We start from the raw sequence: 23,536 nt of genomic DNA on the forward strand, positions 1-23,536 counted from the left end.
GAAAAGCCTGGAGAACTAATAGTCAAGACCACTTTAAACACACACACACACACCTACACACACACACACTCTCTCTAGTCTGGCTACAGTAATGATCACAGACCTCAGATTTATTGATCAGAGTGGCTTAGGGCGCGTACAGGTGTGTGAATCCCCTCATAGACATGAAATTAGTAGCTCAGCGTTTGAGTCTATGCGAATAGCGGTGGAGTTTAGCGTTTACCAGGATCACCTGAAGGCAGCAGAGAGAGAGAAGAAGAAGAGAGGGCTGATGAGAGCAAACTGACTGACAGAGGGGGAAGGGGAGGCTCACTGAGCGATATATTGGGTGTAGCAGAGAAATAAAAGCAAATGTGTGCCAGTCAGCTGGAGACGGAGTGAGCAGAGAGAAATACAGAGAGAGGGAGGAAGAGGGAAACAGAAAAACGGGGCAGGGAGTATTATAAGCGCTGTCGAGATAGAAGGAGGGGAGCTGTGCACGCTGAGGCTGTGAGGAGCCTCAAGCAGGTAAGAATGCTTTCTAATGTGGACTGACTTACCTCTGCGCGCGTGTGGAGCGACACAGACATCTGTAGCTCCAGGGATGGTTTATGCAACCCTCTGCGTTAGCCATCAATAAAACGTTTAGTGCCAAAAGCTCAGTGAAACTCGTGTTTGTTTGGGTTTCTTTCTTTCTTTCTTTCTTTTTTTGTTTTAAAAAAAAAACAGATTTAGGTTTGCAAGCACATGTCTGAGTAACACCATGTGGATTGCCTGGCTGTACCGCATGTTAATGAGGGGTGTGAATCACCTGTCATTGATTGACAGCTCCCCTTTTAGAGGAAAGTGGCCTGAAGTGCTTCCAGTCTCTCTTCAGACTAAATCACCTCCCAGATTTATTTATTTATTAGTTTATTTTCTCAAATTTGATTTAATTAAAAACGGGAAGCGACGGCTCGGTGTGATAGGTGACCTCAGCCTTTATGTGTGGTCTGGTCACGCTTTGCTGCAGGGCAGGACAGAATCTATTGCGTGGCTTTATTGGCTTTCGGGACAAGCCGAAGCACCAGGAGACTTAATGAAGGTCGGAGTCATAGATGGTGGTTTTGGTAAACAAGGACTGAAGGGGGGAAACTGCGCACCAGTTTATTGAAATCCATGTAGGGGCTTAAAGGATTTCTTTTTCTGTTTACAGCGATGTTGCCATTTCTTCAGGTAAAAAAATAAATAAATCATTTTTTAATATGAAAGACCTGAATTTATTGGTAAGGCTACCTTTTTTTTTTAAAAAAAAAGGTAAAAATGTTGTAGGCGTACATGCTTCACTTGGTGTCCCCATGGAAGGATTACTGAACAGGATGATCCCTTGGGTCCCTTAAGCCTGAGCTGTTTGAAGTGAATGACTGCACAAGACTACAAAGTGACACAATGTTATGCAAAAAGGCCACAAAATGAACAAAAACGAGCGAAACTTACACAAATCGAGGCCAAAGAGGTGTGACGTGCCCAAACTTTTTCCGCATATGCAACAACCACAGAGAGGGGGAAAAGATGAACACAGTGACAGGCTGTAAAATTACCACAATACAAAAAGGAGACCCAAAGGGATCACAAACGGGCAACGTTGGTGCCTTTTCAGGTTGTGTTTAGGTGGTGGTGGCTGTTATGGAGGGCTTTTTGCATGTTTGTGCCCAGAGGCCTATTGTCTTATAATCCGCCCATGCGTGTCCCCTTTCACAGCCTTCTATTCCACTGCATTTACACAAATCATTATTCTTCAGTCATCAGTCGCAACTCTCTGACTTTTTGGCTCCCCACCAAATAACCACATCATCGGGAACCCACTCGGCTGTTGAAACTGCTAAAGTGTCAAGTGTTGGGCTTCCCTGCCCGGGCGAGGAGCCAGATTTGCTCTCCTGTTGCTGCAAGGGCATGACAGCCTGATCCTTGATCCTGCTGCGTCTCAGAGTGGGCGTGTTGAAGGTGTTTTGAGGTGATGTTCTTCTCATAAGCCTCTTAAGAGCCGTCTGGCTGCTGACCTTCTCTGCACTACGTTTTATTTTGTTTCCAGCATCTTCTCTTTTTTTTTCTGTACCAGCACAAGTAAAATCTAAACTAGATTTCGCGGTTAGTTGTGTAGTTAGGAAGGGAATAAGGAATCCCAGACTGCATTTACATTCTACAAATCAATAGGGGGGGAAAAAAAGCAATTTTATAGTGTGAATTAGCCTTTTTAGGAATGCAGAACTATAATACTGTTTATCCACTTTAAAGCAACCCTTAGAGATGGTTTAGTTGTTGCTGTTGGGTGTTATGAGATTTTTTTTTTTCAAAATGTACAGCGGGGAACTTGTTTTCCTCAAATGGATATTGGAATGAAATCTGTGAAATCCAGACATGTCAGGTCAGCCGTGTGTGTGTGTGTGTGTGTGTGTGTGTGTGTGTGTGTGTGTGTGTGTGGTGGATGGGCTGCACACACAGAGGGGTGGGCAGATGGCATCAGCAGTGTACTGGTGACCTCACCCCCTCCACCAGCTCTCTCGAGACCCATCCAACGGCAAATGATTTTGGCAAGCAGGTGGCATGCATACATGTTTGTGTGTGAGTGGAGAGGACGGAGACATGAGGTTAAGCTCTCCCAGCACAATGCCAGCATAATGAAGTAACTCCACTACTCAACTGGAGGTTGTTCTGGTGTTTTAGTTCAGTAGTGGCGTGAACCATTCATGTAAATGCAAATCAGATGAGCAAGGACTCAACTGGTGTGGTTGGACAAAACTCACAAGCTAAACATTGACATTTTGGAAAATATTTGTATTCAATGTTTGATAGTTTAGCATCTGCTACATTCGGGGTAAACAATGATTTGTTCTGACTCTGTGCAATGAACTTCCAATCTCACTCTCTTTCAAATGGTTGGTTAGAAAATGGAAATCAGGTCTGCGACCGCTCCCAGTCAGGAGGCGTTTTCAAAACAACTTTAGGGAGATAAAATGGCAATAAGATGTAGTTACTATTACATCAATCTGTGATTGAATGTGTCAACTTGGAACTACATGCAATTTGTTTGTGATAAATCTGTGGAAATCTGTTGCCATCTGCTGCAAATGTGTTGCCATCTACATACACAGAACTTCATATTATCTGTGTACGCTCATCCCAACCAGATTTTGTTAGATTTGAAGCAGAAATTCCAACATAAATAGTGACATAGTTGCTGCAGAATGGTGACTAAACTGCAAAATGACACAGGTGCTTGGCAACCTTTAAGTGTTTATATGAAAGTAAAACCAGGGTTCAAGCAGTTTGCAACTAGTTAAGTCATCTGCTGCAAAAACAGGATTTCAATTTAACTAAGATTGAATTCAGAGTGTTTGGAAGCCCCGTTTAGTCTGAAATTATTTGCAAACTTTCAGAAATCCATATGAGAGTGACTGCAGTCAGTGTGAGTTGGACTGTGATTGTTTGGAGACTGGTTGCTGCCTAGTGAGCAGCTGTGCAGTCGAAAGTCAGGGGGTTGAGTTGAAGGTTTGCATGCTCAGTTTCTGGACAGCCTGTTGTTTGCTGCAACTATTTACAATTCTGTCTCTGAAAGTATTCAGTGCAGTCACCTGTCTTTACCCAACTGTTACTGAGCAGGATGATTGGAAGACAGGAAAACAGCTCACCTGGCTTAGTCTAAAGGTGCTGATTACCAACAGTGCATGTATAGAGCCTTGAAGTGACTGTTGTTGTGATGTGGTGCTGTATAAATATAATGCAATTGAATTGTATCATGTCTTGGTAGTTTATTGGTTTTAAGTTTGTGTTCAGCAAAGATGGCTGTTTATGTTAAGTTTCCAGGCTGCCAGGTGTTGGTTCATATTGTTGCTGATCATCTTAAACCCCACTAAATAAATGTAGATATCAAAAATCTAACATAAAAAAAGGCTTTTTGAGGCTTTTTCCCGTTTATAACTTGACAGTTTCAAAACTTTATTACAAATTTAGCTAAAATTGGCTTATGGCGAGGGGGTGGCCTAAAAAACAGAAACGCACCATCCTCAGCTCTGCTCCTCGGCCTGAAGGCTATTTGAATTGGCTCCTCTGGGTTTCACTTTTTTAAAGATGATTTTTGGGGCATTTTTCTTTTATTGGACACTGTAGCTGTGAAGATTAGACAGGAAGGAGGAGAAACCGAGCCAGAGAACCCAAGCCTCTGTATTTCAACCATGTGGCATTTTTCTTTTAAACCTAATTTAATTGAAATCACAGAATTTGTTTCAGCTGGTTTTTGTTTGAAGTGTCAGAAAATAAGTGCAAATACATAGCATGTTGCTTCCAAGGGACTATTTTGAATAAAGAAGCCAAAGCTCTGTATGGAGAGACATAAAATAGAGTAAAGCAGCTTTAGAAACTAGAACCCATCAAAATACTGTTAATTAATTTAGGCTAATAACAATAATTAAGAAGTAGATTTGGAACAATGAACGTTTTACTTCTACCTTCTATCAGTACACCTCAGATATAGCTGTTTGTTTTTGGGTTTTTTCCCTGAAACATCCCTGCTGCTGTTGAGTTTTCCATTTCAGTGCTTCATTGTATTCACCAAAATCCTCTGTGATGCACGCAGCTGTCAGCACTGCCAACTTCAATCAAAGATGCTAGATTATACCACCATATGGCCAGTGGGAACCCTTCGTATTTAGAAGACAGTCAGTGAATGAAAGGCACAGAAAGATGTCGGCTTTAAGCTCTCGCCAGCCTTTCATAACTGAAGAGAGAGAGAGAGTTAAGTGGAGCGTAGGCCTGAAGAAAAGCAGGAAACCCCAGAGGAAGTGAGGTGATGTATTAAGGTTAATTATTAAGTTGGTCATCAAATTGAGGAGGACACTGTGTTTTGAACCAGCAAACGACAGAAGCATAGGACAGAGTTGGGCTGTGCAAACATGTGAGTGTTCTGCAGTTTATTGATCCACAAAATGAACATTTGTACATGAGCTGTGTCAGAGTACAGTGGTACAAAAGTACTTAACCACAGTACAGGCGTATGGATGTTAACCTGGGAGGGAAGAAAGCTGCTGGTGGCACTGCTCAGTCCAGCAAACTAGTCCGACGTTGTGTCTGTGCAGTTTGATGCATGGTGAGTGCCATTTAAAATGCAATTCTTGTTTTTGAAGAAAGTTTCAAATGCCTCTTTAACACGGTCTACATTTTGTGCAGATAATGTTTTCCTTGTTCATTGTTTTTTTTTTCTTTTTTTCTTTTTTTTCTAAATCCCATCTAATTGACTTGGAAATTCCCATGTCAAGTTTCATTATGGGGAAAACAAACAGTGACGGCAGATTAGGGTATCTGCCCAACTGCTCCAGTCTGCTGCCAACCTGCTATGGCTCAACCCTGAATGAGGGACAATCATAGGAGCGATCTAGGGGCATGTCAGGCTTGAGCAGTGCTTCAGCTTAGGTGCTGTGTATTTGCACTCTTCTGGATACTTGGAGATTTACTCAGATAGGGAGCGATATTACATCTCTTGTAAATGGGCTGGTGCTTTAATATCTTTCTATTTGAGAACTTAGATCACTTTCTACTTTTACTAGGATTAAAAAAAAAAAAAAATCCAGTTATCAGCAGTTCTCTGGGTGAAAATGTATTGTTGATGCTAGAGGACGGGGAAGAATGGGCAGACTGCTTTGAGCTGATAGCAACAGTAATTCAAATACTCACTTGTTAAAACCATGGTATGCAGAAGAGCATCTCTAAACACGTCAAACCTTGAAGCAGACAAATTACAGCAGCAGAAGACCACACCAGGGTCATCAAAGTCAGCTGAGGCTACAGTTTGCTCAGGCTCGTCAAAATTAGGCAATGGTGATTGGACAACACTGCCTAGTCTGACAATGATTTCTGCTGCAACACTGAAATGGTCGGGGTCAGAATTTGGCATAAACATGAAAGCATGGATCCAGCCTGCCTTGGAGCAACAGTTAAGCACCCGCACATCATTTAAACATTGCTGACCATGCCATCTATTTGGGACCACAGTGTACGCGTCTTCTGATGGCTCCTGGATCATGAAATTGAGTTCACTGCACTCAAATGGCCTCCACAGTCACCAAATCTGAACCAACAGATGTAGTAGAAGGGGCGATTCACGTCATAGATGTGTGTCCAACAAATTTGCAGCAGCTGTGTGATGTTATCTTGTCAATTTGGATCAGAATCTCAGAGGAATGTTTCCAGCACCTATGAGGATTTCTGAAAGTGAAGGGGTTTCAGGTGTAACAAAGTCTCCAGTGCGTTTATATTTAGCCAGAGCTAGACCACCTCTCTCATATGAGCAATAACGACTGGCTGTGGCCTATGTGGCAGATTAAAATATCCTTTTTTTGTTTGTTTATTTGTTTTGAGACATTAAACTTAAAGTTGCTCCCAAACACAGGTGACCATCATGTGATTGAGTGTGTTACTGTGGTAGAAAATGCACCGTGGTTACCATTAGTAATGGCGTTCATTTTCAGCTGATCACGGCAAAATAAGAGGCTCACTTTACAATATTTACTAACGCTTTTCAAAGCAGATTGTTTTCAACAACACTCAGCAGTCCAATTAAATCTTACATCTTAAACACTTCAAATATAGCCCCAGCCTGGCTGCCATGGGCACTTGTCACCAGCCAAATGAAGGATTGTTTGTGCCGTGGCGGTTCATTCTAATTGCCATTCTGGCGTAGCGCCATCCTGTCTTCAATCAGCATTTTCCAAAAAAGACATTTCCTTGGCAGCGAGTATGTTTTCATCAGCCTATCAGGGAGAAATGTGACAAAGAATTGACAGAACGTGACAAATAATGAACCCAAGACTATTGTTAATTTGTCAGAATATGAGACACAAGATGACAAAAAAACAATTGGTTATTGTTTTTAAAAACTCTACCAGAAGTAGAAATGATCCCCCAATAGCTGTAAGTGATTTGTGTAATTATAATCGGCAGTAACGAGGCAAATTCACGAGCGTGATAGATCTCAGTTCTGCATCTTAACCGTAATGAAATTGGAAGAGAGCTTGATGGCTTGCTTCACTGTCATTGTGCTGATCAGGCGGTTCTGTCTTTTGTTGTCGAACGTCAGGGGTGTGTTTGTCGATGTGAGGCGGGTTGATTTGCCAGCCTTCAAAACCACAAGAAACTGCTGCAGGATTACTTTGTCATTTCCAACACGAAGGAAATGTTGCTGCTGAAAGGAAAAATAGAATAGAATAGAATTCAACTTTAGTGTCATTGCCGATGTCACAAGTACAAGGCAACGGAATGCAGTTTGCATCCATCCAGAAAGTGCTTTAGCAATAATATAGATATATTACAAGAATGGGTCTATTATAGGTATGAGGGTACAAAATATGGGTCTAATATGGGTATGTTACAATGTACACGGTATGAAGTTATGTTATGAATATGCTATAATTATAAGTATGTACAGGCTGTAGTGAGTGTACAAGTTATGAACAGGATAGAAATATGAAACTATACAAGTTATAAACAGTTGTAGAACTATAATTATTATTTTACAGAATGATTGTCTGTACAGAATTTACAGTAATGCAGTTTAGATCAGTGAGACATGTGACTAATTTCTACATAGGTTATATAAAGTGCTAGCGGTTGTGAGTGGTGGTTCAGTTTATCTTATTATTGTCTGTATGATGGTACAGTTGGCCATTTGTTTGTTTTTGTGTGTGTGTGCGTGTGTTCCGTTATGGGTGTGTGTGTGTTCAGTCCATGAGTTTAATGTGGGTGAGGTGTCAGGAGGCAGAGTTCAGGAGTCTGACAGCTGTAGGGAAGAAGCTGTTCCGGTACCTGGTGGTCTTAGTCCGGAGGCTCCTGTAGCGCCTCCCAGAGAGCAGGAGTTTGAAGAGTCCATGTGATGGGTGACTGGGGTCTTTCCGAGCCCTTTTCAGACACCGCTTCCTGTAGATGTCATTTATGGCAGGATGTGGTACTCCGGCAATGCGCTGGGCGGTTTTCACGACCCTCTGCAATGCCTTCCGGTCCGAGGCAGAGCAGTTCCCATACCAGACTCTTATACAGTTAGTCAGGATGCTCTCGATGGTGCAGCGGTAGAAGTTCACCAAGATGTCTGAGGACAGGTGGTTCTTCCTCAGAGTCCTCAGGAAGAAGAGGCGCTGGTGAGCCTTCTCTACCAGCTTGGAGCAGTTGGTCATCCAGATAAGATCCTCGGAAATGTGAACTCCCAGGAACTTGAAGCTGCTCACACGCTCCACAGCCGTCCCTTTAATGTAGACGGGTGAATGTGGGTCAGCATTCCTCCTGTAGTCCACGATGAGCTCTTCTCTGTGTTGAGCAGCAGGTTGTTGGTGTCGCACCACTCAGCCAGACGATCCACTTCCTCCCTGTAGGCGGCCTCATCGGCCTCATGAGGCCAATCACCATGGTGTCATCTGCAAACTTAATGATTGTGTTGGAACCATCGGCAGGTCTGCAGTCATGGGTGAAGAGTGAGTAGAGGAAAGGGCTCATCACACAGCCTTGTGGTACAAAGGTGTTCATTGTGATGGTAGATGAGCAGTGGTTATCCAGCCGGACATGTTGGGGCTGGCTGGTCCGGAAGTCCAGTAACCATTTACACATCAGTTCCCACTGATGCCCAGGTCTGTCAGTTTCCTGATGAGTTGTGAGGGGAGGATTGTATTGAACGCTGAACTGAAGTCTATAAACAGCATCCTGGAGTATGTGTTGTTGTTGTCCAGGTGTGAGAGGACAGAGTGCAGTGCGATGGAGACTGCATCCCCTGTGCTGTCTGTCAGCGCTCCTGCAAGCTCCCCAGAACACGCTCTGAGAACACGCCCGGGGATCCCATCAGGACCTGTAGCATTGTGGACATCAATCCTGCTCAGCACCGCTCCTACATCGGTGGGGGAGAGAGTCGGTGGTTGGTGGTCTGGAGTCCCCTCTGCTTTAGTTGCAGTTGTTGGATTCCCTTGCGCAAAACTAGCATAAAAGTTGAGCTCGTTGAGGAAGGAGACATCAGAGGATGTGGGGAAGGGTTTGATGGTCCTGTAGTCTGTAATGGTCTGGAGTCCTTGCCACATACGTTGGGGATTGAAGTCGGAGAAGTGTTATTCTACCTTTAAAAAAACAATTATTTTTGTTTTAAATGTGGCCCAATAGACTTCTGATGATGTTTTTCTAATGTTGCACAAAGTCATCTACTTGTTTTTCAGCTTCTGGAATAAGTAGTGGAATAGAAGTGAAGTAGAGCATACATTTTAGACTTAACTGTATTTTCTTAAGTTGTACAGCTTTTCCTCCATTCATACTGCATCAAAGTAACAGGAAAGCAATTAAATAACAGAAACTATGCTGCTTTTTCTTATATTAAGATAAGTGGCGTTAGACTTCTTTATATTAGCAGAAAAGGCAGTTTTTTCTGCTGGCTGTCATAAAGAAAGCAAGTCGAGCTTTTAATTAGCTTACTTTTCAGACCTGGGCCGCATGCCACAAAGCACATTCGACATAGCCAGGGTATCTTTCCATTATCTGGATTCACTTATACCAACGTAAGTATAAACGGTCAAACAAAGCTGCTTATCCACAAAATTGCTAAATTAACGCAGGGTTTCTCATTCTAGCTATGAGCAGGGAAGACATTGGCAGCAGTTAACCAATCACAGTGGCTGATTTTACACAGGAAGAAACGCATAATGCAGATTGAAAGCAACACAGATGCTCCAGACAAACAGTGTGTGTGAAAGGAAAAGGTACTGAACATTAGTTTAGAAACAAATCTCTGTATGAATGCTCGATCTTTAAGTGCTTTGGTCAGTAAGACTGGAAAAGACCTGCTGTATTACAGAATTTTAGTCTATTTGAAGCCTGCAAGCAAAGCCAGATAAGAGGCTAACTGTGAAAATAACAGGCGTATCAGAATCACAGCTGAATCATTAAGGGAAATTTGATGGCTTATAATAGAGTATTTTATTAAGTTAATTGGTGTTTAACAGTCTGAGAGCAAGCAATGAGTACTTTTTTTTTAAAGCAGAATTTAAATACAGGCATGTGAATTCAATTGAAGATCAGCAAGTAGAAACAGGTGCACTCTTTTTCCTGTCGTGAAATTGTTTTTAGCAGTTCTGCTGTTGATTTCTAACATGACGGCTGCACATCAGAGCTCTGAAACTAAACTGGATCTATTTAGACATTTAATGTTATATTAAATGTTATAGATAAAGTAGGTGCAGGATCATATATTAATGTTTATATAATAATACAGTGTTTGTTTGTTTTACTGGTCACAGGAGGGGGAGGGTTTAAGGAATAAAGTTGCATCCAAGAATCTGTCCTATCCTGCTCATCAGGATAACATGACGACTTTAGACACTACTGAAAAATTCCCTCCTACTCGCCCTACAGAGGTCTCAGGAATCTTCTCAAGATGGTCCCGCTGTTCCTGGAGAATTGATTGGTCAGTAGGCAGTGATTTCACACCTCTGATCTCTAATCTGAAACATAACCTGCTGCAGGGCAGGTTGAGTTCAGTGCATGAGTTACTAGAGCAGGGCAATATGACCAAAAATATTTATCACGATATACATTTGAAAATTTGCGATAACGATATAACCGACGATATAATTGACACGAGACAAAATACTTTACAACTCCTCAACTTTATTAGTGCAAAAAAAATCAATGTATTTTCACTTAAATAAGCAGCTGTTTTTATGTGCATTAAAGTTATATAAAAATTTAACAGTGCAAATTCTTTGCTGACAGTTTAACCAAAAGGCATTTCCAGTGGAAACTGGCCGACATATCCTCAGCATAACCATGTATAATATCCACAAAACTTAAAAAGAGGTTATACACACACAATATGGTAATATTATGTTGAAGCACAGTACGTATCACTCCGCGAGGCTCCGCCTACGATAGCCGTAATGCTCCGACAATCCATCAAGCGGTGCGACTTCGTAGCTTAAGCTACGAAGCCGCTATTTTTGGTAGCATGCTCTACCAAAAATAGTGCTTTGTTGTGTATCTGATGGACAAAAGCTAAACCAGTTCCACACCAGTGAAGCTGCAGCATTTTTACAAACCAGTTCTGGTTCATTGGTTTCATTCAACGATCCGCTTTCGCTCTTCTCATTCTGCGTCGCCGCCATGTGCGTATGAAAACAAAGGCACTGCGCATGCACGTTTTAACCATATTCTATCGTGGTATTTCATTTTCCTATCGTTGCCCAAAATTACACCGGTATTACCGTGAACGGTATGATATGGCCCAGCCCTATGAGCAGTGGCGGTCCTAGCCCGTTTGGCGCCCCGGGCGAACACTCCCTCCGCCCACCCACCCACACACACACACACACACACACACATAAAACATATTAAGGATTATACATTAACATAAAACTGTTGTCGGAACCATACTGAATTTCGCCAGAGAAACACACACAGACACACATATGAAGAGAGAGAGAGTATGCATTGATGCATTGTATGCAAACGGCTACCAAACAGCCATCATAATTCCTCATACAATAAGAACAGGACAAATCAACAATTGACAATGACTAATTAATATTAAAATCTGTAACATAATGTATTGTTTGGAGTTTAGTCTGTTACTGTTACTATTTTTACCATTTATTCTTGGAGCAGCTGTAATTCACATAATTTCCTTAGGGATTAATAAAGTATTTTGATTCTGATTCTGATTGTTTCAGGATGACCTGCCATTATCCAATGACACATCTGCTTACCTGTATCTTTTGCTCGTTTTTCTTCCTCTTCTTTTCTCTTTTTTCTAAACTGAGCACCTGATGGCTTTGAACTTTTCTTGTCCATCTTGGTTTTAATTTTGCACTCCAGTATGAACACAAATCCCCCAACTCGAGGATCACCACAACATAACCCTAATAGACCTACACCTTAGTTCACAGATTCACTTTTTCTAGGGTTTATTTCTGAGATTTCACACAACCCAGTATTCAAATCATGAATACATAATGGGCTTGGATTTACAACATTATGAATTAAATGTGCTCTATTTGGAAGCAGCCAGCCCCCCTCCCCTTTCAACGGGCTGTGTGTGAGACTTTAAATCATCAAACTGTAAATTATAAATTTTAAATTGTTATTGATCCCTTTACCTCTAGTCCTAAAGTGTATATTTATTTTCTTACTCTTCTTATATTTATTGTTTGTTTACTTTCACTGTTGTAACTGGAGCCTCGTCGTCTCGTCTTTCTATACAGTATACTGGACTGTATGTAGCGGAGATGACAATAAAGTTTACTTTGACTTCAGCAGCAAGCAGGCGCACCGAGGGCTCTTGCGCTCACTTTTCGCGTATAGAATTTCGAAAAAACATCGGTGCAAATTATAAGTCTGTATTATAATGTCTGGTCTTTTCGTGTTTGTTGTTTTGTTTTTATTTTGCGAGTTGGTTATTAGATGCTGCTCCAGCCAGCCAGAGAATCCCCCGCCGCCCCGCCCTCTCCACCTAGTGCCGCAAGCAGCAGGCGCACCTCGCAAACGGAGGGCGCCCCAGCAAATGGGCGATAGAAAACCGATCAGTGCCTATGCCATTCCCAGTATGCGCTGGCTGATGTCGGGGCAGCATGAGTACGAGCAATTTTTTTTTTTTTTTTTTTTTTTTTGGCCGATGTCCGTGATGCCGCCCCCTCACCACGATGCTGCCCCGGGCAACCGCCCGTGTCGCCCGTATCTAAAACCGCTACTGCCTATGAGTTACCATGGTGATTTACCGTGGTAAGAGGTGAACCACCTTTGTAGTACAGAAAACCCAGAGTTAGATTTAGACTTATCCAAAGGTTGACTTTGAAGTACATGCTCTGACTCTTGTACAGTCTGTGGTGTAAAGTGATGCGGAGAGGTGAAAATTTGTCGTGTTGGTTGACATTTTTCTAAACACTGCTTTGGATGACTGGAATAAATTTTAGTCCAGTGTAGATGGGAAAATATGTATTTTACAACAAAGAAATGTCTTTTTATACATGTGGAGAGCTGGCGGAGATTCTTTCAAGCTGTGAAGAAAATGTGCAGAGATTTAAAAAAAGACAGCCCTTTGTTTAACTAACATCCTTATTCATCTCCATAGAGATGCTGTTTACTCATATACGTTTGTAACACAATCGGCTGCATGGCCTCTCAGCACTGTCGGTAATGAAGGAATGTGTGTAGGATGAGACTGTGAAGACTCTGCATACACACTGTGCGCTCTGCTCACCTGGTATTTTATGAGGCTCTCCCACAGCTGTGAGCTAAGCTCAGAGGGGAGATTTAGCCTCCCACCTACATAGCCAGCAATTCCAGGAGCAGTTATGAGGGTGAGGAGGTATGTAGCAGCTGGTCTGGAATAGCTGCTCCACCTGCTGCACTAATATAGGGACTGTTAATTAAAATAAATAACAGATGCCAACAGCTCTAGAGGAAAAGGCATAGTCCAGTATTAAGAGACATACAGTTTTCTTCTTGTATTAAAGGTTTTACCAGCATAGTCGTGGTTGACCATCATTAGGTTTATATCGACAGTTTTTGCCCTTTTAAGTGACAAGAATGTGAGGTTCGTGATTGGATGTGAGTCAGGCGAGATTGATTTTTAGATTAAGGGAGAGTTTTCTGGGTATCAAAGGCTGGTTTTCTAAAATAATAGATTTTTTATTTTTCCTTTTAAGGAAAACTAGAACATGACAGTGGTAATGAAAACTGCTTTCATTGTCAGAATTAATGACTGGACTTCCCCCTGGACTCTTTGCCGCAAACTCCTGGAAAACATCAAAAACAAAAAGGTCAGGATGCGGGTTGAAAAATGAATAAAGTGGAAAGACAAAAAAGGAATGGTGGTTTCGCAGAACTATTATTTTTTAAGTCTCTCAAAAGGATTACCTGTGAAGTCTGTAACCTCATCTGACTCAGCAGGATTCATCCCCATGACGGTCGAGCTAAAAGCAGAATGTGCTCACAGCAAGCTGCACTGGGGATGGCATGGCCACTCTCTGGTCATTCATTATCAGTATTTATAACAGCCAGTAATTTAAAAGCAAAGAGAAACACCCTTCAATCATGTCATCAGTGCCATTGCATAGTTTGTCCACCAGAGGGCACTATGCAACCTCCTTATTGGCAACAACCAGCTGATCTGAGCAGGCTTGGGCAGAGTAAATGATGAAACACAACAAATTTTAGAGAAATCTGTTTGTTTTGTGTGTCAGAAAGAGGAAAAAACACATCTGCCAATATGTCTGCGTATTAATTTTGATCTTAAAAATCTGTTTTTATTACCTAGTGAACATTATGATTTACCTGGCCTGTGAAGTAACTGTCAAACTTAACTTGGGCGTCTTGTTGGAAACAAACAGCCAGTTTGATCAGACTTGGTCAGAGGTTTTTCTTGGATAAAAAAATAAATAATCTGGGCCTATATCTTAAAAGTTCATCCTTTCCTACAGAGTCCTGTGATAAATTGGTATGTCCACGGTGCACCCTGCCTCTCACACTATGACAGCCTGGATAGGTTCTAGCACCCCACAATCCTGAACTGGATAAATGTGAGAAAAGAGGGATGCATTATAACTGAGATCTGGCACTTGAATGTCACATCTGCAATGCTATTTCAAATTGAATGCCCATAGCTTGCAGTTTCTCAGCTGTGTTGGTAACTGTCCTGTTGGAGGATGAACATTGGGCCAAGTCTAAGCTCCTGGGCTCTCTAAAACAAGATTCATTAATGACATCTTAACTTGTCTTAACTCGTCTTAACTCTTTACTTACACTTCAAAATCAGTCAATGAGGACCAATCTAAACATTTAAACATAAGGCTTCATCCATTTTCTTCCACTTTATCCAGGACAGCAGGTGCCGTCACCTCACAACTAGAGGGTCCTGGGTTCGAATCCATCCATGTTCTGCCAGCGTTTGAGTGAGTTCTCTTGAGGTGCTTTAGCTTCATCCCACATTCCAAAGACATGCATGTTAGATTATTCCACACTGGCTGTAGATGTGAATGTGAGTTGGTTGATAGATTGGCAACCTGTCCAGAGTGCGTTCTGTTTCTTGGCCTGTGACAGCCGGGACATTCAGCCCAAGGACAATTTTCTGAATGCCCTGCAAATAAAGTAGAAGCTCTCCATCTAAACACGTATTCTGTTTAGTCTGCAACCTTGATCAGGATTATCCAAAAATAGCTGGTTTTGCAGGTGAAGCTTGCACCACTTCAGCCACATGTGTTCATTGGCAGTTAATGAGGAGTGTGGTTAAAAATGTATCTGGAAGTGAGAAGGGAAGCCATGTATGATGATTGCACATGAATGATTGTGAGTAAAAGTATTCTAATATACAAAAGACCTGAATGCAACATTATTAAAGACTTTCATTACTCAATGTGAAACGGCTCTGTTTAACTGCAAAAAGCTTATCAGTCACTGATACTATAGTGTTGTCATGGTGACAAGGTAAAGAATCCTATTGGACAAAAGTGCCTGGTATCATTATCTGACCTTGCTTCTCTTCAAATGAGCAGTCGCACAGTTTGAAATGAAATTAATGCTTTATGCCTCGGTAATGAGAGCAAATATTAATTATACTGGAACTTGAGTGCAGTAATGGGTCCATTCATCACTGTCAAAGCAGGGCTGCCCTTTGAAAAATGTATTCACATTTGGGTATTGGTTTTAAATGACCAATTATGTGCTGCGTGGAGTTCGCTGTCCTCTCTGTAAGCATCACAATCAAACAGACGATTTTTGCCAGGGACGTTTTTTAAAAGAAGCATATCTGTTTTTTTTTTCTCTTGTTTAATCTTACAGTGAATTAAAAATAATGACATTCTGATAATAACACAGCAAAAGATCCAGAACCAGTGCGTTTAGTCACATGCACATGACTGCCAAATATCAGGTGCTGGATGCAGAAATAGTACATGAAGTTGCAGTGCACAGAGACAAATCTCACAATGAGTCCTGGGTCTCTTAATGGCGCTCTGAGGCGTCCTCACTGATATGGTCGTATGTTGTGTTCTTTGTTTTCATCCCAGGTTGTTCTCTGTGATTCTGTCTCGGCCTCATGTAAGGAACAAAAGAAAACAGAAGAGGGAATTATTTGAGAGAACTGTTTCCTCTCTCCCCCTCCAACCTCTCCGCAGCCTCCTGCCGCCTCTGAATGATTGAAGCCATGCCCATCGTATCTGCAAGCACAGGTACATGTGCTCAGGCTCATTCATGGTCTGAAGCTTTTTATGTAGTTATGAATAAATTATGTGCTGGAATAAAGCATTATTACATTAATGTGGATAAACTGTTGGGATTTGAAAGGGGGGATGATATGGGGAAGCATATTATTATTATTATTATTATTATTATTATTATTATAAATATCGGTGAGCTAAAGAGAGAATCCATACAGTCTCTTTGTTGATGAAGGTGGTTATTATGTACGATACATTTCTAGATAGAAATTGTTCTTTGACTCAGTCATAAATACACAGCATGATTTCTTTTTCTTTTTTTAAATATTCAAGGGCTGCATGAGATCCTGGCTCTGCTCACGTCTCAGCTTCACCCTGATGCCAACCACAAAGAAGACCTGGTCTTCCTCAAAGATGTCTTCAGCGAGAAAAGCATTGGATACCTCATGAAGGTATAGTGGATACATCAGAGTAGAAGTGACTACTGTGTTTGTGATTCAGACATTTTATTCATTTTTAGTTTTTTTTCACACATGCTGGATTACTGTACATGCCCATTAAGTTTAATTGCTACAGTGTAGATGACATCTACTCATGGGTCACCGCTGAACCACGAGTTGTTCCAAAACCGTCCATCTACAATTGGATGTTGGACACAAAGCACAGAAAAAACTGTGAGAGTGTGTGAATAGGTGAATGAGACATGTTGCGTAAAGCACTTTGAGTGCTCAAGTATAGTCAAAAGAGAGCTATATAAAAACCGAACCATTAAATGAGTGGTTGTGTGACTTACTTCTTTCTTCCTGTCAGCTTGAAGCAGTTTGATTCTTCTCCTCTGACATCAACAAGTCATTTTCACCCAGTGAACTGCCTCTCAGTGGATATTTTATCTTTTTCTGACTATTCCCTGTAAACCCTAGAGATGGTTGTGTGGGAAAATCCCAGTAGATCAGTAGAAATACTCAGACCAGCCTGTGTGACACAAACAATCATGCCCTGTTCAAAGTCACTTAAATCGCATTTCCTTCTCGATGTGATGCTCAGTTTGGACCTGAGCAGGTTGTCTTGACCTTGTCTACATGTCTGCATTGAGCTGCTGCTATGTGATTGGCTGATTGGATATTTGTGTTAACAAACTGTTGAACAACTTTACCTAACATAGTGACTGGTTATAAAACGGTACACATCATATATGATGTTTTTGTTGTTGTTGTTGTTGTTGTTTTTCATTAAAAATTAATGATCTGCATTTGTGGTTTTGTTGCTTCTTGCTTTACATCCAGATCCATGAAAAACTGAAGCAGTATGAGAAACACAGCCCTACTCCAGTCCTGCACAGTGCATCCTGTTTGGCAGAGGATGTAAGTGCAACTAGAAGTGAATATATATTTTCTCTGGTGACTAGAAGAATACTTTGAAATACTTAAAGCAGTAATTTTCTGATTTCAATCACCAGCTAGCAGAAGAGCTTCAGAATGGGCCACTGGAGGATGATGAGCAAGAACTGCTGCTCCTCTTGAGCACTCCTCATCTCAAGGTGTACACGCACGAACGCACACACACGCATGCACGCACACACACGCATGCGCACACACACGCATACACACACACACACACACACACACACACACAGCTTTTTTCAGCCTGCATAAAGAAGCTGATAAATGCAAAAACCATACCTCTCCTTTGCTACATCTAGACATCCTCTCTTTCCTTCTGAGGTTTGATCTCTTTAATAATGCTGCTTCACAGTATGTTTGCCCTGCACACCTGATTTTTCCACATTTATTACATAACACCACCGTCAGAGCTGTCTGCACCCCTTCCCCATCCCCTAGACACACACAAGACTGCCTAATTACTCTGATCAAGTGATTATGCTCAGGTTGTTGGCTGTCTGGGAAGTATTCTGGGAATTGATGATAGCTGTGGAATCAGAACGTTCATTTTATTCCCTCAGTTTTCTTTTCCCCAGAAATCGTGTATGTTTCCTACGTGCTGTAACCTTCTTTTCTGGATCCTTTTATCTCTGTTGATCGAGCTCCTAAATCTTGGCTTGTGATTCAGGCAGTGCTATCGGCTCATGACACAGTGGCTCAAAAGAAATTTGACCCTGTGCTGCCACCGCTCCCAGACGAACTGGACGATGACCTGGAGGAGGAGTCTGTGAAGATCGTTCGGCTGGTGAAGAACAAGGAGCCACTGGTAAGTGTCTAAGGGTGCAGTTTGGCTTTTCATTAAACTAGTACCTGCTTTTTGAAAACTACTGCTAATGAAATAAAAGAGAAATGAAACAGATTCAGTAAATCAGATTATAAGAAACGCGCACAAAAAAGCAAAGAAATATTCCTACTGAGTATCAAATATGTGCTGATGATTGATATTAGATTTTCCTATGAAGGTGAAATGAACAGTTTTATTTGAACCTGTTAAATTGGAGTTTGAAACAACTTTATGAAGGGCATCGATAAAGAGGAGCAGTCATACTCATATGTGGAAAAGATCAACCCCAACCTGCCGGCACTCACTGCTTCATTCACAAGTTAGAACCTGTGTACAGGAGGCTGTAGAAGACATTACAGAGCCGGGTCATTTTCGGATATTTATTGACTCTTAAACTGGTCCCAGTAAGTGGGACAAGTTGCCTCCTTCCCCGTCCAGAGATTTTCAAACGTCGGTAAAAGAGGGCGATGTGCTGCAAATGACGCTCTGCAGGATAGCAGAAAAAAATCATCAAAGCAGACTATTTTTAAGGAATTGGTTGTTTGGGTATTAAACCAACAGCTGTCTCGTATATAAGTTGTATAACTTACTAATACTTTGATTTGTCGGTAAGAAGAACAAAGTGCTACGTAAATGCAAGAATGTTACACTGTACAATTGGAAATCCTCATCCTGTCCTCAAGAACTTTACTTTAATGAACTTCAATGAACAGTCTTGGATAAATCTGAAGTATGAATGAGTGTCTACAAAATCCACAGAAAAAATATATACGGCTAATGTGATCCTACTTTTATATCAACAAGCAGCTAGCTGTAGATTAGACTTTGGCTGAGTTTCATTGTTGACAGAAAATATAAGCTTCAGAAGTTTTGTCAAAGCCTCACAGACCACTTGGTCCATAGCCAAGCTAACAGTTCCCCCCTGTTTCCAGATTTAACACTGTTAAGCTAAGCTAACTGTCTGCTGACTGCACCTTCATGCTGTGAGTACACAGACATGAAATTAGTGTTTATCTCTTCATCCAGCTCTCAGTAGGAAAGGAAATAAGTACATTACATCTTCTAAAATGTCAAACTAACACATGATTTACTTAAAGCTAAAAATGTAGCTGTAACCCAGAGTAGCAAACAGTGATTGAAGCTAAACCATGCAATTTAATGACATTTAAATGCTGTAATTACAGAACTTTTAGTAGAAGGACAAACAAGTAGGCAATATTGATGATGGTGTATCAGACTCTTCATTCACGTACCATTTTGACATTTAGCTTCAGTCAGTTATTGATCTTTCCAATTACAACTAGCTGCAAATTGGGAGCCTCTTCCTCCAGTCGGAGGATTAGGCCAGCTTAGTCACTTTGGGATGAGATTTGCTATGAATACATCTTATTTATTAATGTGCGTGCTTGTATAAACAGGGAGCGACTATTCGGAGAGATGAAGCAACAGGAGCTGTAATTGTGGCCCGAATCATGAGGGGAGGCGCAGCTGACCGGAGTGGTGAGACTGAGTTTGCAAAACATTTCTACTGAACTTTCAATTCAATTCAATTCAATTCAATTTTATTTATATAGCGCCAAATCACAACAAAAGTCGCCTCAAGGCGCTTCATAGATACAGAGAAAAACCCAACAATCATATGACCCCCTATGAGCAAGCACTTTGGCGACAGTGGGAAGGAAAAACTCCCTTTTAACAGGAAGAAACCTCCGGCAGAACCAGGCTCAGGGAGGGGCGGCCATCTGCTGCGACCGGTTGGGGTGAGAGAAGGAAGACAGGATAAAAGACAGGATAAAAGACAGGATAAAAGACATGCTGTGGAAGAGAGACAGAGGTTAATAACAGATATGATTCAACACAGAGAGGTCTGTTAATACAACTTTAAATGCCAGATATTTTTTATGTGGAAAATCAAATGCGTAATGGAACAGCACTATTGTTTCTATCAGCAGATTATACTATCTCTATTACTGTGGATGCTAACGCTACCCAGTGGGACTTTCTTAGCACTACTGATATACTGAGAGAGATGTGAGTAGATTACGTTGCGTAACCCTGTGAACTGTAACAGAAATCAAATCCGTGAGATTAGTGCCACGAGATTGCATATTTTGAGAATACAAACTAGGTTTGCGTCTGGATGTTGCCATAGTAATATTATCGACATACTGGCAACACAAAATCGTCTTTTGTTCACATTTCAGGTTTATATTCTAAGAATCTGTGTATTGGGCATTTCTTTAGCTGTATTCCCCCTGCGTGCTGTGCTTGTGTTTCCAGGTCTGGTGCATGTAGGGGATGAGCTTCGAGAGGTCAACGGAAACCTGATAACCCACAAAAGGCCAGATGAAATTAGTCAGATACTGGTAATAAATGTGGAATCGGACTAGTTCAGATACAATGATTCTTGTAGCTGGCAGCCGATAATGGTGGTGCTCTGTTGTTGTTTTTTTTAGTCCCAATCACAAGGCTCCATCACACTGAAAATCATCCCAGCTGTTGCAGATGACGATAAAATGAAAGAAAGCAAGGTTAGGAATGCTTGCTGCGTGAGTACACAGGCTTTTCTTATGGAAGGCAACAACCACTCAGCCCTTTATCAAGGTTTATTCACATGTATCCTCTTTACCTTGCCCTTTAGTGTCGCGTATGAGCAAATGTTTGATTGTGCAACTTGCTGAATTACAGAACTGTGGGGGAAAAAATGTCATGATCCACCCCTCATTTAAAAAATAAAATAAATACCCCAAACCACGACAGAACCTCCACTCACTGTTGTATCTCTCCTGATCTCTTCTGTGCAAACTGATAATGATTGGAATCAAAAATGTAATTAGGGTTCATTACTCCATAAGACCTGTTGCCACAGATTTTTTTCCTTGGAATGAAAGCCTGATGAGGCTTCAGCGACCAATTGTTGCTTCAGCCTGTGTCAGATCTCTGCTGGATCTTGGATCTGTGTCAGGCTGATGGTAACAAAGTTTTTAAAGATACAGTTTAAAATTGTTATTGGCTTAGTTGTCTGTTATGTGTAGACACACTGATGAGTGGCTCAAGACTTTTGCACAGCACTATATGTGTATTCACCAAAGTATCTTACACTTTTCTGTATATAATGAATAAAGTTAAATAAATACAGAGATGATAAAGTTTTTAACAGAATATTCCTCCTTCTTTTTAAAGGTCTACATCCGGGCTTTATTTGATTACACACCTTTTGAGGACAAAGCAACCCCATGCCAGGAGGCAGGACTTCCCTTTAAACGGGGTGACGTTCTTCAGGTTGTTAGCCAGGAGGACCCCACCTGGTGGCAGGCCAAGAGGGTGGGTGACTGTAACCTGCGCGCTGCCCTCATCCCTTCGGTGCAGTTTCAGGAGAGGTAGCTTCCATCAACAGTCTGTGTATCAGATGTTAAAAAGCTGCCTTTTTAAATCAGTAATACATTTTTGAAAATGTTTTTGTTTTTCTTCCCAGGCGACTGAGATACAGGATGAAAATGGGTTCCGTGTCTGCTCCCATTTCCCCAAAAGCTCCCACATGTAAGCATTACTTACTATATACAAGCGCAAATGTTTTAGACTCTTAGATCTCAACACACATCTTCTGTTGTGGGTCAAATCTAATCTATCCAAGGAGGTCCTAAAAGAGAGATTATAAAGAGAAGGAGGGGATCAAAGATTAATCTCTGAGGGGGGGAAATGCATAATCCATCACTTTAATTTCTTAAATCCAATTTAAAAGATGAAATGACGCAAGTCCTTTTCTTGCATCTACAAAAAGATGCAGTAGTAAAATGGTTTCTCTCCTTTAAAAATCTGATTATCAAGTTATTCTTAATTTAAAAAAAAATTAAAGTCTTTCCAGTAGAGAAAGAAGATGGTTGTGGATCCAAGCATGGATACAGTGACAGTTATGAGACTGCATTGTGAATTTGAGAGAGCTGAATGTACACTAGGGGTCGCCGAATACTCTATGTCACACTCTACAGTGATACTGTGTATTATTCCTTGCTTTGCTAACTTCAGATGAACGGGCCGATAGAGGTACGTAGAAAACCCCTCATTTTAGCAACCATCTCTCATCCCCAGTTTGGACTGGCTCCATGTTTTTCTTGCCTGAATTTCTGTATAAAATTCTCATCGACCCATCTGAAACACAAATTTTGGTCACTTTCCTCCTCCCCATCCACACTGTGTCATGTTTTGCCTTTACAGTTTCTTTAATTGCCACAAATCCTCTCCTAACCTGCTGTGTTCTCACGTTAAAGTACCCCCAACACCTCCTCCCTCCTCTTACCCTGTCTTCTCTTCCCGATTGCCATCCAACAGAAGACTGTGACAATAAGAGTGCTGTGAATGGAAAGGACATAGGTGAGCAAGCACAATCAGTGAGTTTATGTTAATCACTGCAACATCACATCTTTCGCTCAGTCTGTGTGCTAAGCTTTTTCTTTACGAGTGTGCATATTATTCATCAGATTGTGTGAGACTGGATTGCTTTGTGTTGCTTCATTGATTATTGAGGGTTAGGTCAGATAACCGTCAAACAGAAAACAGTCCACGTGTGTGACCACTACACAAGAAATTCTCACCAGTAGGTTGGCCGGGCTTCCAGGATGTGACTGTGCTTCAGTGGGTGTTTGTTTACACCATTTTGACCTTCTTTTCTTTTTTTTCTCCCCTAAACCGTGTCCACACCCATCTGTCCCCTAGAGCTGAAATATCTCTACAGCTGCCTTAATGTAGTGTAATTTCATTTAGACGTTCCTGTAGTGGCAACTAGGGTGACCAGTTTCCAACAAGCTAAACATGGGCCAAATGGTATGTTTGTATGAGATAATATGGGATAATAATGCTGAGAGGTAGTGTAAAATTTTCAACTCATTGCAGTCATTGAGTCGACCATAAACTCCTCCGTGTGTATTCCAGAGTCAAATGTGAGGCTGTCTGTCCAGCAGTGAAAGCTTGGCACAAATTTGGTCACACAACAGGACAATGAAGTCCATCAGCAAAACTACAGCAGAATGGCTGAAAAAGAAGTGTCGGTGTACTGAGTTATGGGGTGTATTTAGTTTTTTCACAGATTGCATTGAGTCCTATTAAAAACTTTGTTTCACCTAAAGAATATCGTT

The 23,536-nt window shown here is 41.4% G+C and overlaps 1 protein-coding gene across 9 annotated transcripts in view; it reads left to right on the forward strand.

Annotated features, from left to right (window-relative positions):
• Positions 1-240: 240 nt before the first annotated feature.
• The window catches only part of LOC146512719 (MAGUK p55 subfamily member 3-like), a 30,516-nt gene continuing 7,220 nt past the window's right edge, over positions 241-23,536 (forward strand). For 2 of the 9 annotated variants that reach the window (XM_085170164.1, XM_085170166.1), the window contains exons 1-13: positions 241-507; positions 16,032-16,193; positions 16,515-16,633; positions 17,465-17,542; positions 17,638-17,718; positions 18,249-18,386; positions 19,823-19,904; positions 20,685-20,770; positions 20,861-20,935; positions 21,588-21,784; positions 21,880-21,944; positions 22,431-22,448; positions 22,620-22,775. In XM_085170164.1, coding sequence (XP_085026290.1) covers positions 16,157-16,193; positions 16,515-16,633; positions 17,465-17,542; positions 17,638-17,718; positions 18,249-18,386; positions 19,823-19,904; positions 20,685-20,770; positions 20,861-20,935; positions 21,588-21,784; positions 21,880-21,944; positions 22,431-22,448; positions 22,620-22,775 — 1,132 coding nt within the window. In that variant the 5' untranslated portion in view covers positions 241-507; positions 16,032-16,156. Of the gene's footprint in view, positions 508-12,700; positions 14,919-16,031; positions 16,194-16,514; positions 16,634-17,464; positions 17,543-17,637; positions 17,719-18,248; positions 18,387-19,822; positions 19,905-20,684; positions 20,771-20,860; positions 20,936-21,587; positions 21,785-21,879; positions 21,945-22,430; positions 22,449-22,619; positions 22,776-23,536 lie in introns of those variants that run through there. The other 7 variants (XM_085170168.1, XM_085170169.1, XM_085170167.1 and 4 more) reach the window with 6 other exon arrangements.

Source organism: Neolamprologus multifasciatus, chromosome 8 (genome assembly GCF_963576455.1).
Source record: "Neolamprologus multifasciatus chromosome 8, fNeoMul1.2, whole genome shotgun sequence".
Classification (NCBI taxonomy): domain Eukaryota; kingdom Metazoa; phylum Chordata; class Actinopteri; order Cichliformes; family Cichlidae; genus Neolamprologus; species Neolamprologus multifasciatus.